The sequence below is a fragment of the Balaenoptera borealis genome, assembly GCF_965194805.1.
Source record: "Balaenoptera borealis genome assembly, chromosome: 5".
NCBI lineage: Eukaryota > Metazoa > Chordata > Mammalia > Artiodactyla > Balaenopteridae > Balaenoptera > Balaenoptera borealis.
In genome coordinates, this window is record NC_138862.1 from 123761081 (window position 1) to 123783222 (window position 22142).

Sequence of the window (22142 nt, forward strand, 5' to 3'; positions counted from 1 at the left end):
TCATGTGTAGGGGAGCTTCCCTTCTGGGTTAATAGTAACTTGATTAAAAATATATTTCTAATAGAAAAATAGCCTTTTCCCTTGACTCTCTACCTTTACTTCCATAGTTAAAAATAGGTAAAGAGGTAGAAAACAGTTATTTTTAAAAGACTTTTATAAGTACTTGAGCCTCTAGTGTTTGCTAAAGAAGTTCATAGTAGATGTGTCACATTTCATATTTTAGAATGCAAATTGTCCTCTTAGGGTGCTTTGCTTGATCTCCTTAAGTGCTGAGAACACTTTATAAGTAGTTAAATAAATTGTTTGCTATTGGGTTGGTTTGCATGTATATGAAATTTAATATAGAAACATCAAACACCATTAAATGCATTTTCCTAAAATATCTTTTTTTAAAAAAATAGCTCATACACAGTTCCTGCCGAGTGCTGCACTTCGTCACTAGAAGTAAACGATTTTTAGCAGCCAGTTTGTTCACTTTCACAACCCAGCATGTTTCTTTGAGATTGGCCTGGATTTTGCAGAACCTGACTGAGGTAAGGAAAGAGTGTGCGTGTGTGTGTGTGTGTGTGTGTGTGTGTGTGTGTGTATGTGTGTGTGTCTAGATTATGGGGATAAAAAAATGCAAGGAATAAAGATAATAATTTGATTTTTTTGAGGGAAAATTAAGTGTCCACCACATTGGGATGGAAGACAAGGAATCCTTACTCAATTTGGTTTTTTTAAACCTTTTTATTGTGAGTCATGGCACATATAGAAAAGTGAACAAAACAAAAATGTATCACTCAGTGATATTTTGTGGAGCAAATATCTGTGTAACACTACTCAAATCAAGAACTAGAACACTGTGGAACTATGTATTACATTTTCTTTCTACTTTTACAATTTACATGTTTATTCCTCAACACTACACTTTAGCTTTCTTTGCCTGAATATTTTTGAATTTTGTAAATGGAATCATACAGTGCTTATTCTTTTGTGTCTGACTCCTTTTGCTTAACATTATATTTGTTAAATATGCCCAAATTGTATGTAAATTAATTTCCTTATATTTTCATTGCTATTTAGTGTTCAGAATATGATTTTACGTAGTTTATCCATTTATCCATTTTGTTCATGTACATTTGAGTTATTTCCAAATGTACATTTTGGGCCATTATGAATAATGCTATGTAAATGCGTTTCTGCTGTGTCTATACATGGGAATGGAATTTTTAGGGCATGAATGTGTATATATATTTTCACCTTTAGTGGATAATATCAAACATTTTCCCACAGTTTTTGACAATTTACACACCCCTCATCAGTGAAGGAGGGAATTTATAATTTCATTTACCATCATAATTGATATTATCAGTCTTTTTAATTTTAGCCATTTTGGTGGGTAGGTAGTGATATTTCATTGTGGTTTTAGACTGGATAAAAAAGCAAAATCAAACTATATGCTGTCTTACGGGAGACATACTTTAGATTCAAAACTACAAATCAGTTAAAAGTAAACGGATGGAATCTATGAAACAGAAACAGACTCACAGACATAGAGAAGACAGGCTTGTGGTTGCCAGCGGGGAGGGGGAGTGGGGAGGGAAAGATTGAGTGGTTGGGATTAGCACATGCAAACTAGTATATATAGGATGGATAAACAACAAGGTCCTACTGTATGGTGCAGGGAACTATATTCAATATCCTGTGATAAACCATAATGGAAAAGAATATGAAAGAGAATGTATATATGAATATGAAAGAGAATATATATATATGTATATAGAATCACTTGGCTGTACAGCAGAAATTAACACAACATTGTAAATCAACTATACTTCAATAAAATATTTTTTTAAAAAGCAAATGAATGGAAAAGATTTCCTTGCAAACAGCAACCACAAGCTAAGTGACTATGCTAATATCAGACGAAACAAACTTTAAAAACAAACAAAAAATGTTACTAGAGAAAAAGAAGGGCATTTTATAATAAGAAGAAGTCAATCCATCAGAAATATATAACAATTGGGACTTCCCTGGCATTACAGTGGTTAAGACTCCACACTTCCACTGCAGGGGGCACAGGTTCCATCCCTGGTCGGGGAAGATCCTGCAGGCTGAGCTGCGCAACCAAAAAATATATATATAACAATAATGCACCTAATAACAGTGCTCCAAAATACAGGAAGCAAAAACTGACAGAACTGAAGGTGTAAATAAACAATTCATCAGTGCTAGTTAGAACAACTAGAGAGAAGATCAACAGGGAAATAGAAAACTTGAACAACAGCATAAACCAACTAGACCTAATAGACATTTATGGAAAACTAATAACAGCAGAATATACATCCTTCTTAAGTGTACATGGAACCTGCGCCAGGATAGAACATATGCTACACCATAATACAAGTCTCAATAAATTTGAAAGGACTGAAATTATACAAAGTATTCCTATGACTACAAAGGAATGAAATTAGAAATAAGTAGCAAAAAGAAATTTGGGAAGTTCAAAAATATGTGGAAATTAAACAAAGCACTTTTAAATAATCAATGGGTAAAAGAAGAAGTATCAAGAGAAATTAGAAAATACTTTGAGATAAATGAAAATGAAAATGAAAACACAGTATACTAAGATATGATGTAGCAGGAGTAGTCTTTACAGGGAAATTTAGAACAAGACTGTATTACATAGAGAGACTACATGAAAACAAATCTAATATTCTCCCTTAAGACACTGGAAAAAGGTGAGCAAACTAAACCCAAAGCAGGCAGAAGGAAAGTAATATAAAGGCTAGAGTGAAAATTGATGAAATAGAGAATAGAAAAACAGTTGAAAAAATCAACAAAACCAAAAGTTGGTTTGAAAAGATTAGCTAGACTGACAACAAGAAAAAAAGAGAGAGAAAGATCCAAATAACTGAAATTATGAATGAAAGAGGGAACATTAATTCCAACTTCACAGAAGTACAAAACACTATTAAGCAATACTATGAACAAGTGTATGCCAAATTAGATAACTTAGAAAAAATGGAAAAATTCCTAGAAATGCACAGACTACCCAAACTGACTCAAGAAGACATATACAAGCGGAATAAATCTTTTGTCCTTTAAAAAAATTAGTACATGTTAATTTTAGAGGAGTTTTAGGTTTACAGAAACATTGAGCAGAAAGTACAGAGTTCCCATATTCCCCCCAACATGGTTTTCCTGTTATTAATATCTTGCATTAATATGCTACATTTGTTGCAATTGATGAATCAGCAGTGACACATTACTATAAAATATTATTAATGTAATGTATCTATGATTACAGTATCATACAAAATAGTTTCACTGCCTAAAAATACCCTGCACTTCATTTATTCATCCCTCTCCTCTTACCCCTGAACCCCTGGCAACCACCAATTTTCTTTTTTTAACTGTCTTTATATAGTTTTGCCTTTTCCAGAATGTTGTATAGTTGGAATCATACAGAATGTAGCCTTTTCAGACTGGCTTCTTTCACTTAACAATATGCATTAAAGGTTTCTCCATGTCTTTTTGTGGTTTGATAGCTCATTTCTTTTTACCACTAATTAGTATTTCATTGTGTAGATGTATCACAGTGTGTTTATCCAGTCAGCTATTGAAGGATATCTTGTTGCTTCCAGTTTTTGGCAATTATGAATAAAGCTGCTGTAACATTTGTGTGGAGGTTTTTGTATGAACATAAATTTTCACCTCGTTTGGGTAAATACCTAGGTATGCGATTGCTGGATCATATGGTAAGACTATGTTTAGCTTTGTAAGAAACTGCCAAATTGTCTTCCAAAGTGGTTGTACCATTTTGCATTTCTACCAGCAATGAATGGGAGTTGCTTCACATCCTTGCTAACATTTGATGTCAGTGTTTTGGATTTTAGCCATTCTGATAGGTGTGACGCAGTATCTCATTGGTTTAATTTGCAATTCCCTAATACAGGGGGTCCCTAACCACTGGTACTGCTCGGCGGCCTTTTAGGAACGGGGCTGCACAGCAGGAGGTGAGTGGTGGGCAAGCAAGCGAAGCTTCATCTGCCGCTCCCCATCGCTCCCCATCACTCGCATTACCGCCTGAACCATCCCCCACCCCCCGTCCGTGGAAAAACTGTCTTCCATGAAACTGGTCCCTGGTGCCAAAAAGGTTGGGGACCCGCTGCTCTAATAGCATATGATGTACAAATATGACTCTACTCTCATTTCTTTTCCTTTGCATTGACAAGGACCTCCAGGATATATTGACTAGAAGGGATGACTACAAACATCCTTTTCTCATTCCTGATCTTGGAACAAAAGCTTTCAACATTTCACATTTAGTATAAATTTCTTTAGCTATCCTTTATCAAATTAAGGAAATTCTCTACTTTTCCTAGTTTGCCAAGACATTTTGTCATGACTGGATGTTGACTTGATCAAACACATTTTCTGCGCTTATTATCTAGGTGTGACAACCTGCTTGGAGTTTGTAGGGTGTCTTAAATTCATTGTTAGATATCTGTTGTTGATTTGGAAAATTTCTCAGCCATTATCTTCACATATAAATTTCTGCTGCATTCTGCTTATCTTCTTTCCTTCTGAAAATCTGATTACATGTATGTTAGACCTTTTGACTAAATCCTTTTTGTCTCTCACTCTGTCTTACATATTTTCTATTCTTTGGTCTCTATGGACTTTATTCAGGATATTTTCTTCTAACCTGTCTTCCAAATCTCTTATCTCTTTGTTTCTAATGTTCTATTATGAAAACCCGTCCACTAAGTTCTTAATATTTTTAGTTCTAGAATTTCACTTTTCTTCCCCACATAATTAGCATGGTATTTTAAATTTATTTATTTATTTATTTTTGGCTGTGTTGGGCCTTCGTTTCTGTGTGAGGGCTTTCTCTAGTTGCGGCGAGCAGGGGCCACTCTTCATCGCGGTGCGCGGGCCTCTCACTATCGCGGCCTCTCTTGTTGCGGAGCACAGGCTCCAGACGCGCAGGCTCAGTAGTTGTGGCTCATGGGCCTAGTCGCTCCATGGCATGTGGGATCTTCCCAGACCAGGGCTCGAACCCGTGTCCCCTGCATTGGCAGGCAGATTCTCAACCACTGCGCCACCAGCGAAGCCCTAGCATGGTATTTTAAAAGTCCATGGCTATTAATTCCAATATCTGTAGCTCCTATGGACTGTCTCTTTTTCCTCCCCCCACCCCCCACAATGTTCTATTGTTTCCTTGTATGCCTGGTTACTTAACTGGTTTTTTAAAAAAATTTTAAGCCACTTTATTGAGGTATGATTATTGGCATACAAATAGCTATGCATATTTAATGCATACAACTTGATGAGTTTGGTGAACCTGGCTACTTGTTTGTATGTATGTGTGTGTATATATATACATATATATGTGTGTGTGTGTGTGTGTATGTGTGTGTATATATATATGAACTAGACATTATATTTGTGAGCTTGTGTGTAGAAATTATGAGAGCTTTAACATATCTTGCTCTGGATAGTATCTATGTATGCTTCTTCCATTCTTCTATGCACCAGCATTATCTCAACCCAATTTAATGATTGAGTTGGTTCAAAGCTGAGTTGGAGTTCCTATAAGAGCCCATCCTTCTAGTTTACCCTTTCTCCTAGGGTAGAGCCATTTGGAGTCTTAACCCAATGTGCGGAGGATTGCCCTTGGTCCTCCTACCTTAGGAAGCCCTGATACCTACTCTGTGTCCCTCTAGCCTCACAAGGGTCTACTACCTATCAATCAGAGGGCCTGGCTTTCAAATATTTTTTTAATAAATTTACTTATTTGATTTATTTATTTTTGGTTGCATTGGGTCTTTGTTGCTGTGCGCGGGCTTTCTCTGGTTGCAGCGAGCAGGGACTACTCTTCTTTGTGGTGCGTGGGCTTCTCATTTCGGTGGCTTCTCTAGAGCATGGGCTCTAGGCACACAGGCTTCAGTAGTTGTGGCACCCAGGCTCAGTAGTTGTGGCACACGGGCTTAGTTGCTCCGTGGCATGTGGGATCTTCCCGGACCAGGGCTTGAGCCTGTGTCCCCTGAATTGGCAGGCAGATTCTTAACCACTGCACCACCAGGGAAGCCCTCAAGTATTTTTTGAATGAGCAAATGAACTTACTACCTGGCACGCATTATTGCTACTTGCTGAAATTCAGATTAACCTTTGTCTAATCTGAAACAAATTTTAGAATCACAGTTTCTAAATTTAAGAATAGTTTGAAATCTAATAATATTACTTTAAGTACTCCATATTTAAGTGGTATAGTACTTGACTCTTCAAAATACTTGTTATAAGTAATCTACAGATGACTTATTTTTTTGGAACTCATGTCATCTGTCTTCATTTTATTGATCCTTTCTACTGTTAAAATATGATTCATTCTTAAATGTCTCCATTTGCTGTTTATTTAAATCTCATTTATTTAGCAAGCTTTATTTTTTTAACATCTTTATTGGAATATAATTGCTTTACAGTGTTGTGTTAGTTTCTGCTGTATAACAAAGTGAATCAACTATATGCATATGTATATCCCCATATCTCCTCCCTCTTGCCTCTCTCTCCCACTCTCCTTATCCCACCCCTCTAGGTGGTCGCAAAGCACTGAGCTGATCTCCCTGTGCCATGCAGCTGCTTCCCACTAGCTCTCTATTTTACATTTGGTAGTGTATATATGTCACAGCTACTCTTTTACTTCGTCCCAGCTTACCCTTCCCCCTCCCCGTGTCCTCAAGTCCATTCTCTGCATCTGTGTCTTTATTCCTGTCTTGCCCCTAGGTTCATCAGAACCGTTTTTTTTTTAGATTCCACATATATGTGTTAGCATACAGTATTTGTTTTTCTCTTTTTGACTTCACTCTGTATGACAGACTCTAGGTCCATCCAGCTCACTACAAATAACTCAATTTCGTTTCTTTTTATGGCTGAGTAATATTCCATTGTATATATGTGCACATCTTCTTTATCCATTCATCTGTTGATGGACACTTAGGTTGCTTCCATGTCCTGACTATTGTAAATAGAGCTACAGTGAACATTGTGGTACATGACTCTTTTTGAATTATGGTTTTCTCAGGGTATATGCCCAGTAGTGGGATTGCTGGGGCATATGGTAGTTCTATTTTTAGTTTTTTAAGGAACTTCCATACTGTTCTCCATAGTGGCTGTATCAATTTACGTTCCCACCAACAGGGCAAGAGGGTTCCCTTTTCACCACACCCTCTCCAGCATTTATTGCTTGTAGATTTTTTGATGATGACCATTCTGACAGGTGTGAGGTGATGCCTCATTGTAGTTTTGATTTGCATTTCTCTAATGATTAGTGATGTTGAGCATCTTTTCATGTGTTTGTTGGCAGTCTGTATATCTTCTTTGGAGAAATGTCTATTTAGGTCTTCTTCCCATTTTTGGATTGGGTTGTTTGTTTTTTTGATATTGAGCTGCTTGTATATTTTGGAAATTAATCCTTTGTTAGTTGCTTTGTTTGCAAATATTTTCTCCAATTTTTTTTTTTAACATGTGCTATATGAAAGGAACCCTCCTAGGTGCTGGGGTTATAAATGCAATCTAGTTCCTGCTCGTAAGGAGCTTAGGGAAGTAATGATGCTGTGAGATAATGGCTATATGGAAGATGTCCGCGTGGTAGTGGGTTAGGCACACCCAAGAAATGCTAGTCTTGAAGGACAAATAGGAGTTGAAGAGGTGATCAATTAGGATTTGCGGAATTGTTTTCCAGCAAGTTAATGATATCTTTACAAGCATGCCAATTTCTCTATTAGCTAGTTTAAAGAGGTTTTGATTCTTTTGTTTCCTTTGGCAGATTTTTTCTGTGACATTCCAGGTAAGTAATATTTTAGGCTTTAAAGGCCATGAGGATTCTGTCAAAAACAGTCTGCCATCGTAGCACGAAAGTAGCCATAAATAATACATAAATAAATGAACATGGCTGTGTTCCAGTAAAACTTTATTTAAGGACATGGAAATTTGAGTTTCATATACTTCTCATGTGTCACAAGGTATTCTTTCTGGTCTTTTAACCACTATAAAATTACAAAAACGTTCCTAACTTGAGATACAGACAACAGGTTGGATTTGACCTGTGAGCCATACTGTGCCATGCCATTTTAGACTTTCTATATTTAGACATATTTGTATATCTAAACTAAAAAAGAGGTATACTTTGTTTTTTTCATCACAAAAGTAAACATTCTTGGTGTAAAACTAAAGCCTTTCATACCCTATAGTAATTGCTTACAACCATTGGGGATAAATTCTAGAAATTATTTCTCTATGTATATATTAATTTTTATTAAAAATGGGATTATATTGTATTTAGTGGTTGGCACTTAGTCATGCACTTAATAATTTAGCCTTTTGAATTGATTTTGTGCTTCTGTGTTTTCAAGGTGCAAAAGGCAATTGAAGAAGAAAATTGCTGCTTTGGGACTATTGATACCTGGTTGTTACATAAGCTCACAAAAGGTAAAGATGATTTGATAGATCTGTATCTCAAGTAAGTGGCATTTGACTGACAGAAATAATTTATCTGAAAAAAGTGGAAGTTTGAAACTTTTTCCCCCATATCCCAGACATACTGTTTCTTTGGTACCGTAGTAACTTCATATTATACTAAAGCTAGATTAATTTCAGATTTGTTCTAAGAAGAGGGTGATTTTAAAATTGTGATGAAACCTCAAACATAAGACCGAGGAACAGTCGTAATTTTGAGAGTGGTAAGACTTGAGTTCAATTCCTGATCTGCCACTTTGCAACTATACCTGTAGTATAGCTATAGGTAATCACGTTGCTTCTCTGAGCCCCTTTCCACATCTTTAAATTGGGAATCATGATATGGAAACGTGCCTGAAAGTGCTTTGGTAAAGTATAAAATTTCAAAAAGGTTTAGTGGGAAATTGCTTTGGAGACTTTGCACTGGAAATACACATTTTGTAATGAATTTGAGGGCAGACAAAGGTCGAGACTATAAACTAGGGATAGGTGTTGATTTATACTACCTGATCATAAATAAATCATTTCCAATATAAATTTAGGTTCTGAATTTGCCACAGATTTTTCAAATGCCAGTACAACTGGACTTTTTGACCCATATGAGGTAAAGTTTTTTTCCCTTCTTCTTTTTTTTTTTTTGAATTTATTTATTTTATATATTTTACTTTTGGCTGCATTGGGTCTTCATTGCTGTGCGCGGGCTTTCTCTAGTTGTGTTGAGCGGGGGCTACTCTTCGTTGCTGTGCGCGGGCTTCTCATTGTGGTGGCTTCTCTTGTTGTGGAGCACGAGCTCTAGGCGTGCGGGCTTCAGGGGTTATGCACGTGGGCTCAGTAGTTGTGGCTTGCGGGCTCTAGAGCGCAGGCTCAGTAGTTGTGGTGCATGGGCTTAGATGCTCCTGGCATGTGGGGTCTTCCCGGACCAGGGCTCGAACCCGTGTCCCCCGTGTTGGCAGGTGGATTCTTAACCACTGAGCCACCAGGAAAGCCCCTTGCCTTCTTTCTGAATCACCAGTTTTTCTGTAATTTAGCTTGGATTCTGATGACATGTTTCTGTGCTCAGATGTGTTGGAGTAAGCTCATCACCTCCCTGCTTTCAATCCCGCTCTCTCTCCTGCCTCCCGTGAAGGATACGAGGTAATAATCAAATCAGACATAGAAACCAGCAAAATTGTCCCTGAATTCACCTGGCCTGTGTGGGGAAAAGCATCTTATTACACGTTTGAGGTGCTTGTATGTTCATTATGTAACTTTTTGGCCTATGCTAAAAACAATTTGCTGAATTTTAGAATTAATATTTCTAGAGCTATAACTTACTTTTTAACCAATTTTATTTGAAGCCACAATTTTGGATCAGTGGATGAAGAGATATTTGGCGTGCCTATACCAGTAGTGGCCTTGGTAAGTAGAAAACTTGAGGGCTTCTCCTTGTATAGTATAAACTAAATGAATCTATATGAATAGTTAGGATTAGATTTAAGAAACAAAAAAGGTCCTTGCAGAATAAAGTTAAAATATATTTTTTCTTTTTAACTTAAAGGACTCTCAATATAATCAGAAGTGTTCTCCACTTTCTGGAAAGGGGACCCATGGGCCAGTGTTCTATCATGGAAATACTTTATAACCTTTTCTGACTTCTCTATATATAGTTTTTCAGAAAACTGTGTTAAATTTTAAAAAAATGTTGTATTTTGAGTAATGTGTGGCTTATTTAATACTCTGAGACAAAAACCAGTGATGGGGCCAATGCTTAGTTTATATATGATATAGTATAATGATAAACCGTGATAGGGCAATTAAAGTGAAGAAGAAATATATTTACATTTTATAAAATCCTTCATCAGCATCTACTTAGCTGGTAAAGAATTTGTGGATGAGTGCAACATTAGCTGTTTCTGGTTTTTGAGGTTTCTTTTTGATTATAGAAACTCAGATCTTGCCTTTAATTTCCTGTAACAGCTTAAACAGGAGGTATAGAGCATCTGTCCCTAGATGGACAGCCACTGTGGTAGGTGGAGAAATCAAGTGAGGGGAGGGGAATTAAATTCTCAAGTTACGAATTCCTGGAGAGGATCAGTCTTGTTCAACTCCGGGTAGGCTCAGGTTTAGATTAAGGTATGGCTAGAAGACATAGATTAGTAAGAAAGCATTCTTCAGATGAGTTTTGGTCCTTAAAATATTGCTATATATATATCTACATGTAGTTACATTAACAAAATGTTATAGGGAAGTCCCTGGTGGTCTAGTGGTTAGGATTTGGCACTTTCACTGTCATGGCCTGGGTTCAATTCCTGGTTGGGGAGCTGAGATCCTGCAAGCCGTGAGATGTGGGGAAAAAAAAAAAGTTATAATTTTTTTTAACAAAAATGTATGTTTGGGAAATGTATAGTTTTAACCTACATCTACTTATACACCTATCACTCTTATTAAAAGAGAAATTTGTGTGGCCAGTTATTTTGACTAATGAATGAAAATGCTTGCAAGTTGCAAATGAACAATCTTAGTTATTTTTTTCTGGACAAATTTTATTCTGACTTTTATTTCTAAGATTATTCTTATGATACTTAAAAGTGATGGAGTAGGTTGACTGCTGAAAATTCCCGAGACACGTTAGTTATCCCCATAACGTTAGTCCTAGAGAGACTCCTATCATATAGTTGTTGCTCTCTGTTTCCTTTTTTTAAGGAAAAGGAAATAAAATGGTGAACCATGAGAATACAATAAGTAAGACAGTGGGATACAGTGAAATGGAACACTGCTAAGGGCCCAAGGTCTTATATTTGAATGTTTTTGGCAGGTTGCTGACCAGCAATCAGCCATGTTTGGAGAATGCTGCTTCCAGACAGGAGATGTGAAGTTAACCATGGGAACTGGGACATTTTTGGATATTAATACTGGAAATAACCCTCAACAAAGTGTTGGAGGTAGGTAGTTAGAATTTATCCTATTTATTAATAAAATATCTCTTCTTTTTACTTGTTTAACTTTTGTGACACTATTTTCTTATTTTATATTAAGGATATTGTCTAATATTTTTCATTATTCTTCTTAGAGACAGTTAATCCCCATTTCCCTTTTTTCGTAAATTAAAAGCACTAAAAAATGAGAAAGCTTTTATGGAAAAGTTCAGAAGGACTAGGGTATTTTGGTCAGCTTTCCAAATATTTACCTATAGTACATGTTATGTTTGTTGAAAACATCTTTCTAGGCCTCTAAAATTTCTTTTATGTGTTAGAATTTCTTCTTTTTGTTATACTTTTTGGGGGTGGTACTTCTCAACTAGTGATCCATGCATATTTAGGGTTTTAATGACAATTGCTAAGAATTTGCTCTCTCTAATGGAGGAAATCCTGGAATGCACAAACCAATAAATTTAGATTGTATAACTACACCCAGGAGGGCTTGGGGCTCTTAGTCTGAGCTCTGGTCTCCTAACATGGTTACTAAGAGGTGGATTTAAAAATGTTTTTCTTGCCTTTCATCCCCCCTAAAGTTCTTCCTTTTCCCCTAAATGGGAAAATGAAAGCTGGAAAAATGATCATTATAAAAATTAAATGAAAAAAACAAAAACAAAAACAGATGAATGATCATTGTTTCTATTTAGGAACCTTGTTTAGAAACTACAGATAGGGGACTTCCCTGGAGGTCCAGCGGTTAAGACTTCGCCTTCTAATGCAGGAGGTGCAGGTTCAATCCCTGGTCAGGGAGCTAAGATCCCACATGCCTTGGGACCACAAAACCAAAACATAAAACAGAAGCAGTATTGTAACAAATTCAATAAAGAGTTAAAAAAAAAATAAGAAACTACAGATAAATGCAATAGCATGGTTAGTTGTCTGACAAACCAATCTCATAATAACCTTTAATTTCTCAATTAAAATATTGTTTCTGTGTTTCTAGAGACATAGATATGCTTGTAGCTACTAAAAGCTAATATTTATTGTTTATTTTCTATGCCAGGCACTGCCCTAAGTCCTTTTTCAGTTTATTCTCATGGAAGCTCTCCGAGGTAGACCACTTTACAGTCGAGGAAACTGAGACTAGAAACTAGAAACTTGTAAGACCACAGCTAGAAAATGAGAGAGGGCTGGGATTTGAACTCAGGCGGTTTGACTCCACAGGCATACTGCTAGTTTTTGAGATAATCAAATTATTCCACTGTAGACATCTCTGTAATGAATTCACTGTTTATTGTGTGACTTATATTGTTTATTTGTTTTTAAGGCTTTTATCCATTAATTGGGTGGAAGATTGGGCAAGAAGTGGTGTGCTTAGCTGAAGGCAATGCAGGAGACACCGGTACTGCCATACAGTGGGCTCAACAGTTAGGTGAGTCGTCTGTTTCGACAGATTTCATAGGCCAGACCTAACTCAGGAAAGCCATAGGATCGCAGATCAGCACGAATGGATGATTCAAATGAAACGAAATAAAATGACATGCTAGAAGAAAATACAGGATGTTATTTTTATGACATTGGGATGGTAAAAGGCTAGGCATTAAAGCCAGATACCATAAAGAAAACGAATAATAGATGTAAGTATAGAAAACATTAGAACGTGTAGGGAGAGATACTGTAGCAAAGTTGAAAGACAAACTGGTAAGGACAATTTGTAGCATATGTTAGAAAAATTTAAAAAGATGACCAAAAAATTGGACAAAAGGCAGAGGAATAGGTATTTTATAAATCAAGTGACTATTAAAATATGCTGTTTAAATTCAATAATCAAAGAAATACACATTTAAAAATTGATGTCTCCTATGATTGTCAGATATTAATTAGTTCTACAATGCTCAGCATTGATGGAAACATAGAGAGAAAAGTATTCTTGTTTTCCATTGGGATGAATGTTAATTAGTATGGCCTTTCTGGAGGGCAATTAGGCAACATGTATCATTTTATAGAGTACAGACCCTTGGCCCTCAGGTCTATTCTTTGTTTCCTAAGAAAATAATCATACAGGTGTGCAGAGACATGTGTACATACATGGGTGTTTAACACGGCAATTGGAAATAAGTTCCTGTCTAATAATAAAGCATTAAGTAAGTAAATGTCAGTACATCCATATAGTGCAACATTGTACAAATAACACAAATACTGTAGTCACAAATAACCGTGTAGTTGCACATCTTACTGACATGCAACATTGTCTGTGATACATTAAGGAAGGGATGAAGCAGTCACAGAACAGCCTGTATGGATGTTTTTTGCTTTTTTTTAAAAACAACTTTTTGAGATATAATTCACATGCCGTATAATTCACTTACTTAAGGTGTACAATTCAGTATTTTTTAGTATTTTCACAGGGTTGTGTAGCCATCACCACAATCTAATTTTAGAACATTTTTGTTCTCCATAAAAGAAACCCCCTACCCATTGGTGGTGACTTCCTGTCTACCCCCCAGCCCTAAGCTACCATTAATCGACTTTCTGTCTCTATGGATTTGCCTATTCTGGACATTTCATATGGATGGAATCAAACAATATGTGGTCTTTTGTGACTGGCTCCTTTCACTCAGCATGTAATGTTTTCAAGGTTCACCCATGTTGTAGCATGTATCATTACTTCATTTCTTTTCATTGCTGAATAATTTTCCACCATATGGATGAACCAGCATTTATCCATTCAACAGTTGATGGCCATCTGGGTTGTTTCCACTTTTTGGCTGTTGTGAATAATGAAGAGCCTATATATTATATAACCATATTTAATGCATACAGTATGTAGTGTTATATACCAAAGTATTAACAATAGTTATCTCAGATGATTACATTATGAGGGGCTCTGGCTATCTACTTTGCTGATTTGAACTAAACTGACTTGTTTAAAGACAAAGATAATTCTGTTGGCAGAAAACATACACTTCAGGAGGAAAATGCCAATTCATTCCTTCCTTTCTTCCTTTCTCTCTCTTTCTCTATAAGCCTGCACCTGCATTATCAGTATAAGATTACTTATTAACAACAACAACAAATTGTTTATTTGGAAGCTTTTTATCACTTAAAAGTCTCTTCTTCCTTAAATGTACTTCTTTTAATTTTTTGGACATGTATCTTTAGTCAACTCAGAATTATCAGAAATAGAAAATATAGGTTACCTATTTCTTGTCTTTTAGTTATACCTTTTATTAATTTTACTCCTTCCCCCCCCCAAAAAAAATGCAGAGAAAAAGCAGAATAATTTCACATTCCTCATTAAAAAAAAAATCATTCCCAAGTTCCTTTGACATCATGTGCACATTATCAGGGGGAATCATTTCCACTGCTTTGCTGGGTTGGGGCTCATTCACTGTGATTCTCAAGTGATGAAAACTCTTTTCTGGGAGATGGAGCTAAATGGCCCTGACCTAGAAAAGTGGTGTGATTTCCAGTGGACGCATAAGCCCCTCCTGAAGACCAGTCCCATCTCTGGCAGGAAGCAGGACCATTTGTCTGACTGGAGAAAGAGAGAATTCAGAGTTGAATTATTTACTTAAAAATTTCAATCATTGGCAGAGCTAAACATTACTGGTGTACATCTGTCTGAAATGTAAAAAAAAGTTGACCTTTATTTGAATATATCTCTTTCTGTTCTGAGAATTCACTTTAATGAGTATATCGAGAAAATAACTGAATTATGTTCAGGAGAAACACGGTGCGTAACAGCCTGAGTAACCCTGTCATTTCCTTAAAGATGTGTATTCTGAGCGTTTATGTCTGTGTGACATGCTGGGTTTGTTCCACTCTGAATGGTGGCTTCCTCCTACCCCTTTACTGGGTTGAATGCCTCAGTCGAGCTCAGGCACAAAAGCTCTTTTAAGCCACTTTCATCTTGACTTTCAGATTTATTTTCTTAATCTTTTTCACACAGGCCAATTCTCTCACTTTTTTCCCCCTTGAGTCCCAATGGGATCATCTCTTTTTCCTTTTCATCCGGTCCATCTCACTCCCCTTCACTCTTTGTTCTCTATTTTGCTATCTCAATCTTAGAAATATTTTTATGTTTTCCAGCTTTTATTCAGTTAACAAGTAATTAAGTGCTAAGTATGAACCTGGACCTGTACATGCTAGGAGACACCAGTGGATAAGACAGTCACTCCCTGCCCTCACGGAGGTTATAGTCTAGCAGGAAAGATGTATATTAAATGAATAATTGAAAAAAAACAAAAGAAATTAGTGTTAAGTACCAGGAAAGAGAAGTAGAAGTAGAATCAGTGATCTCTTTCTAAAGGGAGGGCTTTGTTTGGTCTGGGGAATCAGAGGGCTTCTTTAAAGAAGTCATGTTTCAGGCTTCCCTGGTGGTGCAGTGGTTAAGAATCCACCTGCCAATGCAGGGGACATGGGTTCGAGCCCTGGCCCAGGAAGATCCCACATGCCGTGGAGCAACTCCACAACTCCACAACTACTGAGCCTGCGCTCTAGAGCTCATGTGCCACAACTACTGAGCCCGTTTGCCACAACTACTGAAGCCCTCATGCCTAGAGCCCATGCTCCGCAACAAGAGAAGCCCCTGCAATGAGAAGCCCGCGCATGGCAACGAAGAGTAGCCCCCGCTCGCTGCAACCAGAGAAAGCCCGTGCACAGCAACAAAGACCCAATGCAGCCAAAAACAATAAATAAATTAAATAAATAAATAATTTATTTTTAAAAAGTCATCTGCAACTAAAAAAAATTAAAAATAAAAAAAGAAGTCGTGTTTCACCTAGGACTGAAAGAAGAACAAGAGTGGTCGGACAGATGGAGGAAGCACTTGGTCAAGGAGCAGCCCAGGCAGAGAGGACCAGTGAAGAAGGCCCTGAGCAGGGAGAAGCATGGCCTATTTGAGGAACTGAAAGAATGCCCTATTTCTTTTTTTTTTTTTTTTTTTTTAATTTATTTTATTTATGGCTGTGTTGGGTCTTCGTTTCTGTGCGAGGGCTCTCTCCAGTTGTGGCAAGCGGGGGCCACTCTTCATCGCGGTGCGCGGGCCTCTCGCTATCGCGGCCTCTCTTGTTGCGGAGCACAGGCTCCAGACGCGCAGGCTCAGCAATTGTGGCTCACGGGCCCAGCCGCTCCGCGGCATGTGGGATCTTCCCAGACCAGGGCTCGAACCCGTGTCCCCTGCATTGGCAGGCAGATTCTCAACCACTGCGCCACCAGGGAAGCCCATGCCCTATTTCTTTTCTACAACTGAGACAGTTCCCATCTCTGTTGTCCTCCGGTAACGTGGGTCAGGGGACATCTTTTCCCAAGCAATTCCACTTTTAATTGCTACATGTCACATCTGCCTGCTCCAGGCAATCCCCATCAGACTCCCAGTATACATTTTAAATTACCCAGGACTCTTGTTTACTAGAAATAAAGGAAACTGATTTCTTCTCTCTGGGTCTCTTCCTAAGAGAGATAACAGCCTCTCTCATTAGAGGAGATGAGATAAACATTCTCTCATCTAGGAACTAATTAGGTGGTGGTGAATGGTTACATGTTATTGCTAGTGAGTAGAGTCTTTGTTCATGGTCTTGCATCCCTCTTGCTTCCTGCTGGGATGACACACAGTAAGATAAATATGGCTGCAGCTGGAGTGGAGCCCAGCCATGAATGAAGCCTTGAGTTGTCAAGGAGACTGTGCAGACCCAGGGTCTGTAGAGGGCACCAACTGAGTGTTATTGGTGAAACTACCAGAGGCTGGTGAGGACCCTGTAGAAGTTCTCTATGGATTGAGCCTGCTGAGCCAAGAGAAAATCCCCTCAGATGTGGAGAAGAAAAAGCTGGGCCTCCCCACTCCTGGGAGAACCTGATAACAGTGGACGTCAGTACTGATTGGTCTGAATTGCTCCTCTTCCAGGCTAAGTGGAGAGGCCTAATCTTTCTCATACTTTGAGAAACCCGAGAGCCAAGGGTATTCATTCCCTTACCTCTCACTGCTTGCCAACCCCATAAGCCTGACCTGAAGGAGAGCACAAAGCATTCAAGAACATACAGTACCTTGAAGGAGGGTGACCAAGTTCGATAAAGCACAACAGGTGGCTCCCACAGAGGCAGATGTCATGGAGGAAACAGAAGATTAAAATAACAACAACAGTGGGCTTCCCTGGTGGCGCAGTGGTTAAGAATCCACCTGCCAATGCAGGGGACACGGGTTCGATCCCTGGTCCAGGAAGATCCCACATGCCACAGAGTAGCTAAGCCCGTGCGCCACAACTACGGAGGCTGCACTCCACAACAAGAGAAGCCACTGCAATGAGAAGCCCACGCACCGCAATGAAGAGTAGCCCCTGCTCGCCGCAACTAGAGAAAGCCCGTGCGCAGCAACGAAGACCCAACGCAGCCAAAAATAAATAAATATATAAACTTATTAAAAAAAAAATAACAACAACAAAAATAAAACAGTAAATGGATAAAAGAAAATATTGCAAAGAAATGTTGGGAACACATAAAGAATTTCAAAGGACAAAAACCGTGATATATAATATGTAAAGAAATTAATAAAATGTAAAATGGACAGTGCTGAAAACCCAAGTAGGGATCAGGAAGAATTTAACAACAAAAAGGAAAAAAACAGAAAATAAAGCTGAAAGGTAAGAGATATAGAGGAAAGATCAGAGGAAAAAAATATGTGACTAATTGTCTCTTTTCTGGAATATGAAAATGGAATTATGAAATGTAAAAATTGAAGAGAGAATTGAAAATAAATGTCCCTGAGCTGAAGAAAGACCTAAGTTTTCAGAGTGAAATGGCTTTACCAAGTTTAAAAAAGTCGCACACTAAGACAGTCATATGTAGATGAATTGTCTGAATCCCAAGAATGAAGAAAAGAGTCGAGACAGGAAGAATAGTTGATTTATAAAGAGAAGAGAATCGGACCGGCCAGGAAGTTAGTTGTAAAATTTGGGAAGTGGAACAACATCTACCCATTACAGAGAAAAAAGAACAGGGAGCCAATATTCCAGGGTCCGGCTTAGACGTCATTCAGATTAAGTGCAAAAGGCACATTTTTTGGCCACGCAGTATATACTTTCTGAAGAAATTACCCAGAAGGAGCTAGAACAAAGATCTCAAAGTGGAGAAAGCAAAGGATACAAATAAAGTGTTTTCCAAATAAAAATATATATTTTTTCCTGGTAGTAGGCCAGACTTCTCTTTGTTCTATTTTATTTGAGCTGCTCTTATACCAAACTGATTTAAGTTTTCTTACTGTAATGTAAACACTTTATTTCCATACATTAAGAACATAGTTTTGGATATCCTTTTAAAAGATTGAAATGATCTTAACACTAAAAAGAGCCCCTGATTAAGCTGGGCTTAAAGATTTTATGTGTGTGCGTGCTTGCTCTACAAAAGAAAGTAATGTTCCTGTCCAATGTTTCAAAATGGTATTCTTTTTTTTTTCCTTCCCATAAATGCTTTTAATTCTGTGATGTGTAATTTATGGGGCAAATTGTTGGTCAAGAATAGACAACAGAGTGTACATCTTTTCTGCTCTTCATTCTTCTTCTGGTTCATTTATGTTTTTATTTCAATTCTGTGTAAATCCCTTTTCACACACACACACACACACACACACAACACACACACACACACACACACAACACACGCACGCACAGAACCAAATCCTTTTCTCAGTGCCATACTTAGACAGGCAAGAGTGGAACATCTCAGCGTGTTATGTAGTACAGTTAGAAATGAATAGTAAAAACAGTATTTAAGTGGTACGTAGCCACATGGAAATTTGAAATGTCTTTTCTTAAGTAGCATAGGGCCAAGGAAAACATTTGAAACACAATTTAATAGTGTCCAGAAAATAAAGAAAATGACTATAATTCTGTAAAAATCAGTAGTTATATGAAAATGATGAATGCTTATTAATATGCAAATAAGGAGAAGCATTTTAAATTTCCAGGCCAAAAATGATAAAGGTATGCAAATCATAAAAGGTAGATTGATAAACTAAATCTCTTTTAAACATATCTAAGTTACCCTATATATGTTTCAGTGAGTATATATACGTATATGTGGGGGGGTGGAGAAAGAGAGAAGAGAAAATGAGAACTGTTTTAACATTTTGTTTTGAAATAATTTCAAACTTGTAAAAATAGTACAAAAATTCTTGTATACCCTTTATCCCGGATTTGCCATGTTTCAATATTTTGCCATAATTGCTTTACCTATCTATCTATTATCCACCCATACATCTATCCATCCAATATGCTATAGGATAGATAAATATCTATATAATTTTGTGAGCTCTTTGATAATAGATTGCATGTATCTTACTTCTTTCCCTGTAGTATTTCACTATGTATTTCCTAAGAACAAGAATATTCTCTCACATAGCTAAAGTATGGTTATTAACTTAAGAAAATTTAACAGTGGGTACAGTACTTTCATCAAATTTATAATCTATATTCCAATTTTGTCAGATGTCTCAATCCTGTCCTTCATGGCAGTTTTTTTCTAATACAGGATCCAGTTCAGGATTGCTTATTGTATAATTTCCTTTAATCTAGAACAGTTTCATCAACTTTTCTGTTTCTCATACCATTGACATTTTTGAAGAATATAAGTCAGTTATTTTATAGAATGTCCCTCAATTTGGGTGTTTCATGTCTAGATCCAGGTTATATAGTTTGGACTGAAATTATACATAAGTGATAATGTGTCTTTCTCAGAATACATACCTGGAGATGCAAAGTGCCTCTTACTCCTGTTTTGGTTCTGTCAGTTTTGTTCAAGTGCATAAGATATTTTCTGATTTCTCCATTGTATAATTACCATTTTTTTGTAATAAATAATATGTGGTGAGATACTTTGAGATTAGCTAGATACCCCTTTTCTCACCAAACTTCCCCCATCCCCTAAATTTAGCTTTCATTGATGATTCCTACCTGGATCAGTCTTCACTCTGATGGTTGCAAAATGGTATTTTCTAACTCCATTTTTCCCTCTGTTTATTAGTTAGCATTCTGTTATATAAGAAAGAGCTTTCCCTTCTCCTCTGTTAATTTATTATTGGTATAAACTCATGGTTTCTTATTTTATTCAGCAGGTTATAATTTTTACAGTTCTTATTTGTTTATTTTTTTTCATGCTCAAATAGCCCCAGATTTGGCTTGTGAAAACCTCCTCAGACTGGCTTCTATGTCTTTGAAGTGTCTATCTGTATTATTTTTGAGCACTTTCTTAATTTCTGGCACAAGATGGTTTTAAGCTCATCTTGTGTTTTTTGTATCCCTGCCCTGGAATTAGCCACTTTTCCAATGAGCCCTGCCTCCTTTTAGTGGGAAATGGTATTTAAAAACAATGAGGCACTTCCCTAGTGTGCAGTGGTTGAGAATCTGCCTGCTGATGCAGGGGACACGGGTTTAAGCCCTGGTCCAGGAAGATCCCACATGCCGCGGAGAAACTAAGCCCATGCGCCGCAACTATTGAGCCTGCGCTCTAGAGCCCATAAGCCACAACTACTGAAGCCCGCGCGCCTAGAGCCCAAACTCTGCAACAAGAGAAGCCCCTGCAATGTGAAGCCCGCGCACCGCAATGAAGAGTAGCCCCCGCTCACTGCAGCTAGAGAAAGCCCACACTCAGCAACTAAGACCCAACAACGAAGACCCAATGCAGCCAAAAATAAATACATAAATAAATAAATTTATTAAAAAAATAAAAACAATGACGGGGAATTCCCTGGCGGTCCAATGGTTAGGACTCCGTACTTTTACTGCCGAGGGCTCGGGTTCAATCCCTGGCTGGGGAACTAAGATCCCACAAGCTATGTGGTGCAGCCAATAAATAAATGTACAATTTGATAAATTTTAAAAAATTAAAAATTAAAAAACGTATAAGAACAATGACTGCAGTGCCTTTGTAGCAGAGGTGGAAATGTGTGTGTGTGTGAGAAGGGTCCCTGTTCTATATTTTTGTCTCCCTTTTTTCCACGTCGAGAACCCTGGCTCCCAACAACATTAATATTATGTACTTATTTGCTCAATCTTAAAATATACACCAAAGAGTTTGAGTTACTAGACCCATACCACTCCAACAAACAATGTTCAAGGGTTTTTTTTTCTTTATATTAAGGGTATATGGTCCAAGCATGCTATTCAAATTACCTGGATTAATTCTTTTTCTTCTCCCTTCGGTGAGTTTATTAATTTGAAAAGAACTGGGTTCATTTGTTTCTGTTACCATTCATTTTTAGTTTTTTTCCCTCTGCATCCTTTTTAAAAACATCTTTTTAATGTGGAATTTTAACATGACTTCCAAGTCAAATTCATAAAAGAAGGAGCAGTTGACACCCTCTCCTCTCCCTTCACCCTGTCTTCCTACCTCTTGTAGATAATCACTACATTTGTTTTATCCTTCCTATTTGTTTTTGCAAAAACATGAAGATACAATGTTTTTTCTCTCTCATTCGGGTAGAATGAAAAAACATTCAAAAAACAAAAAAACAGAATCATTTCCCCACTCTCTGTCCTGTGGAGACCCCTGACTCCCACTCCTCAGACCAAAAAGAGGGGACTTCTTCAGAAGCTCTTCATGTTTGTACCTGGTGTACAGACCCAAGTTTCAGGTTTCAGGCTGTCCCTGATTCCAGGACAGGAGATATCAGAGAAAATAAAAAACAGGAAACTCACTGCTGGTTTGGTGGTACTCAGAGTTCCTTGGTTGGACCGCTAGCTTATTCTTTTGAGT

The 22142-nt window shown here is 37.5% G+C and overlaps 1 protein-coding gene across 1 annotated transcript in view; it reads left to right on the forward strand.

The window, feature by feature from the left end:
- The window catches only part of GK5 (glycerol kinase 5), an 81758-nt gene that overhangs the window by 41561 nt on the left and 18055 nt on the right, over positions 1-22142 (forward strand). The window contains exons 5-11 of the mRNA XM_082393773.1: positions 402-533; positions 8400-8475; positions 9045-9106; positions 9563-9636; positions 9840-9900; positions 11297-11423; positions 12724-12828. Coding sequence (XP_082249899.1) covers positions 402-533; positions 8400-8475; positions 9045-9106; positions 9563-9636; positions 9840-9900; positions 11297-11423; positions 12724-12828 — 637 coding nt within the window. The remainder of the gene's footprint in view (positions 1-401; positions 534-8399; positions 8476-9044; positions 9107-9562; positions 9637-9839; positions 9901-11296; positions 11424-12723; positions 12829-22142) is intronic.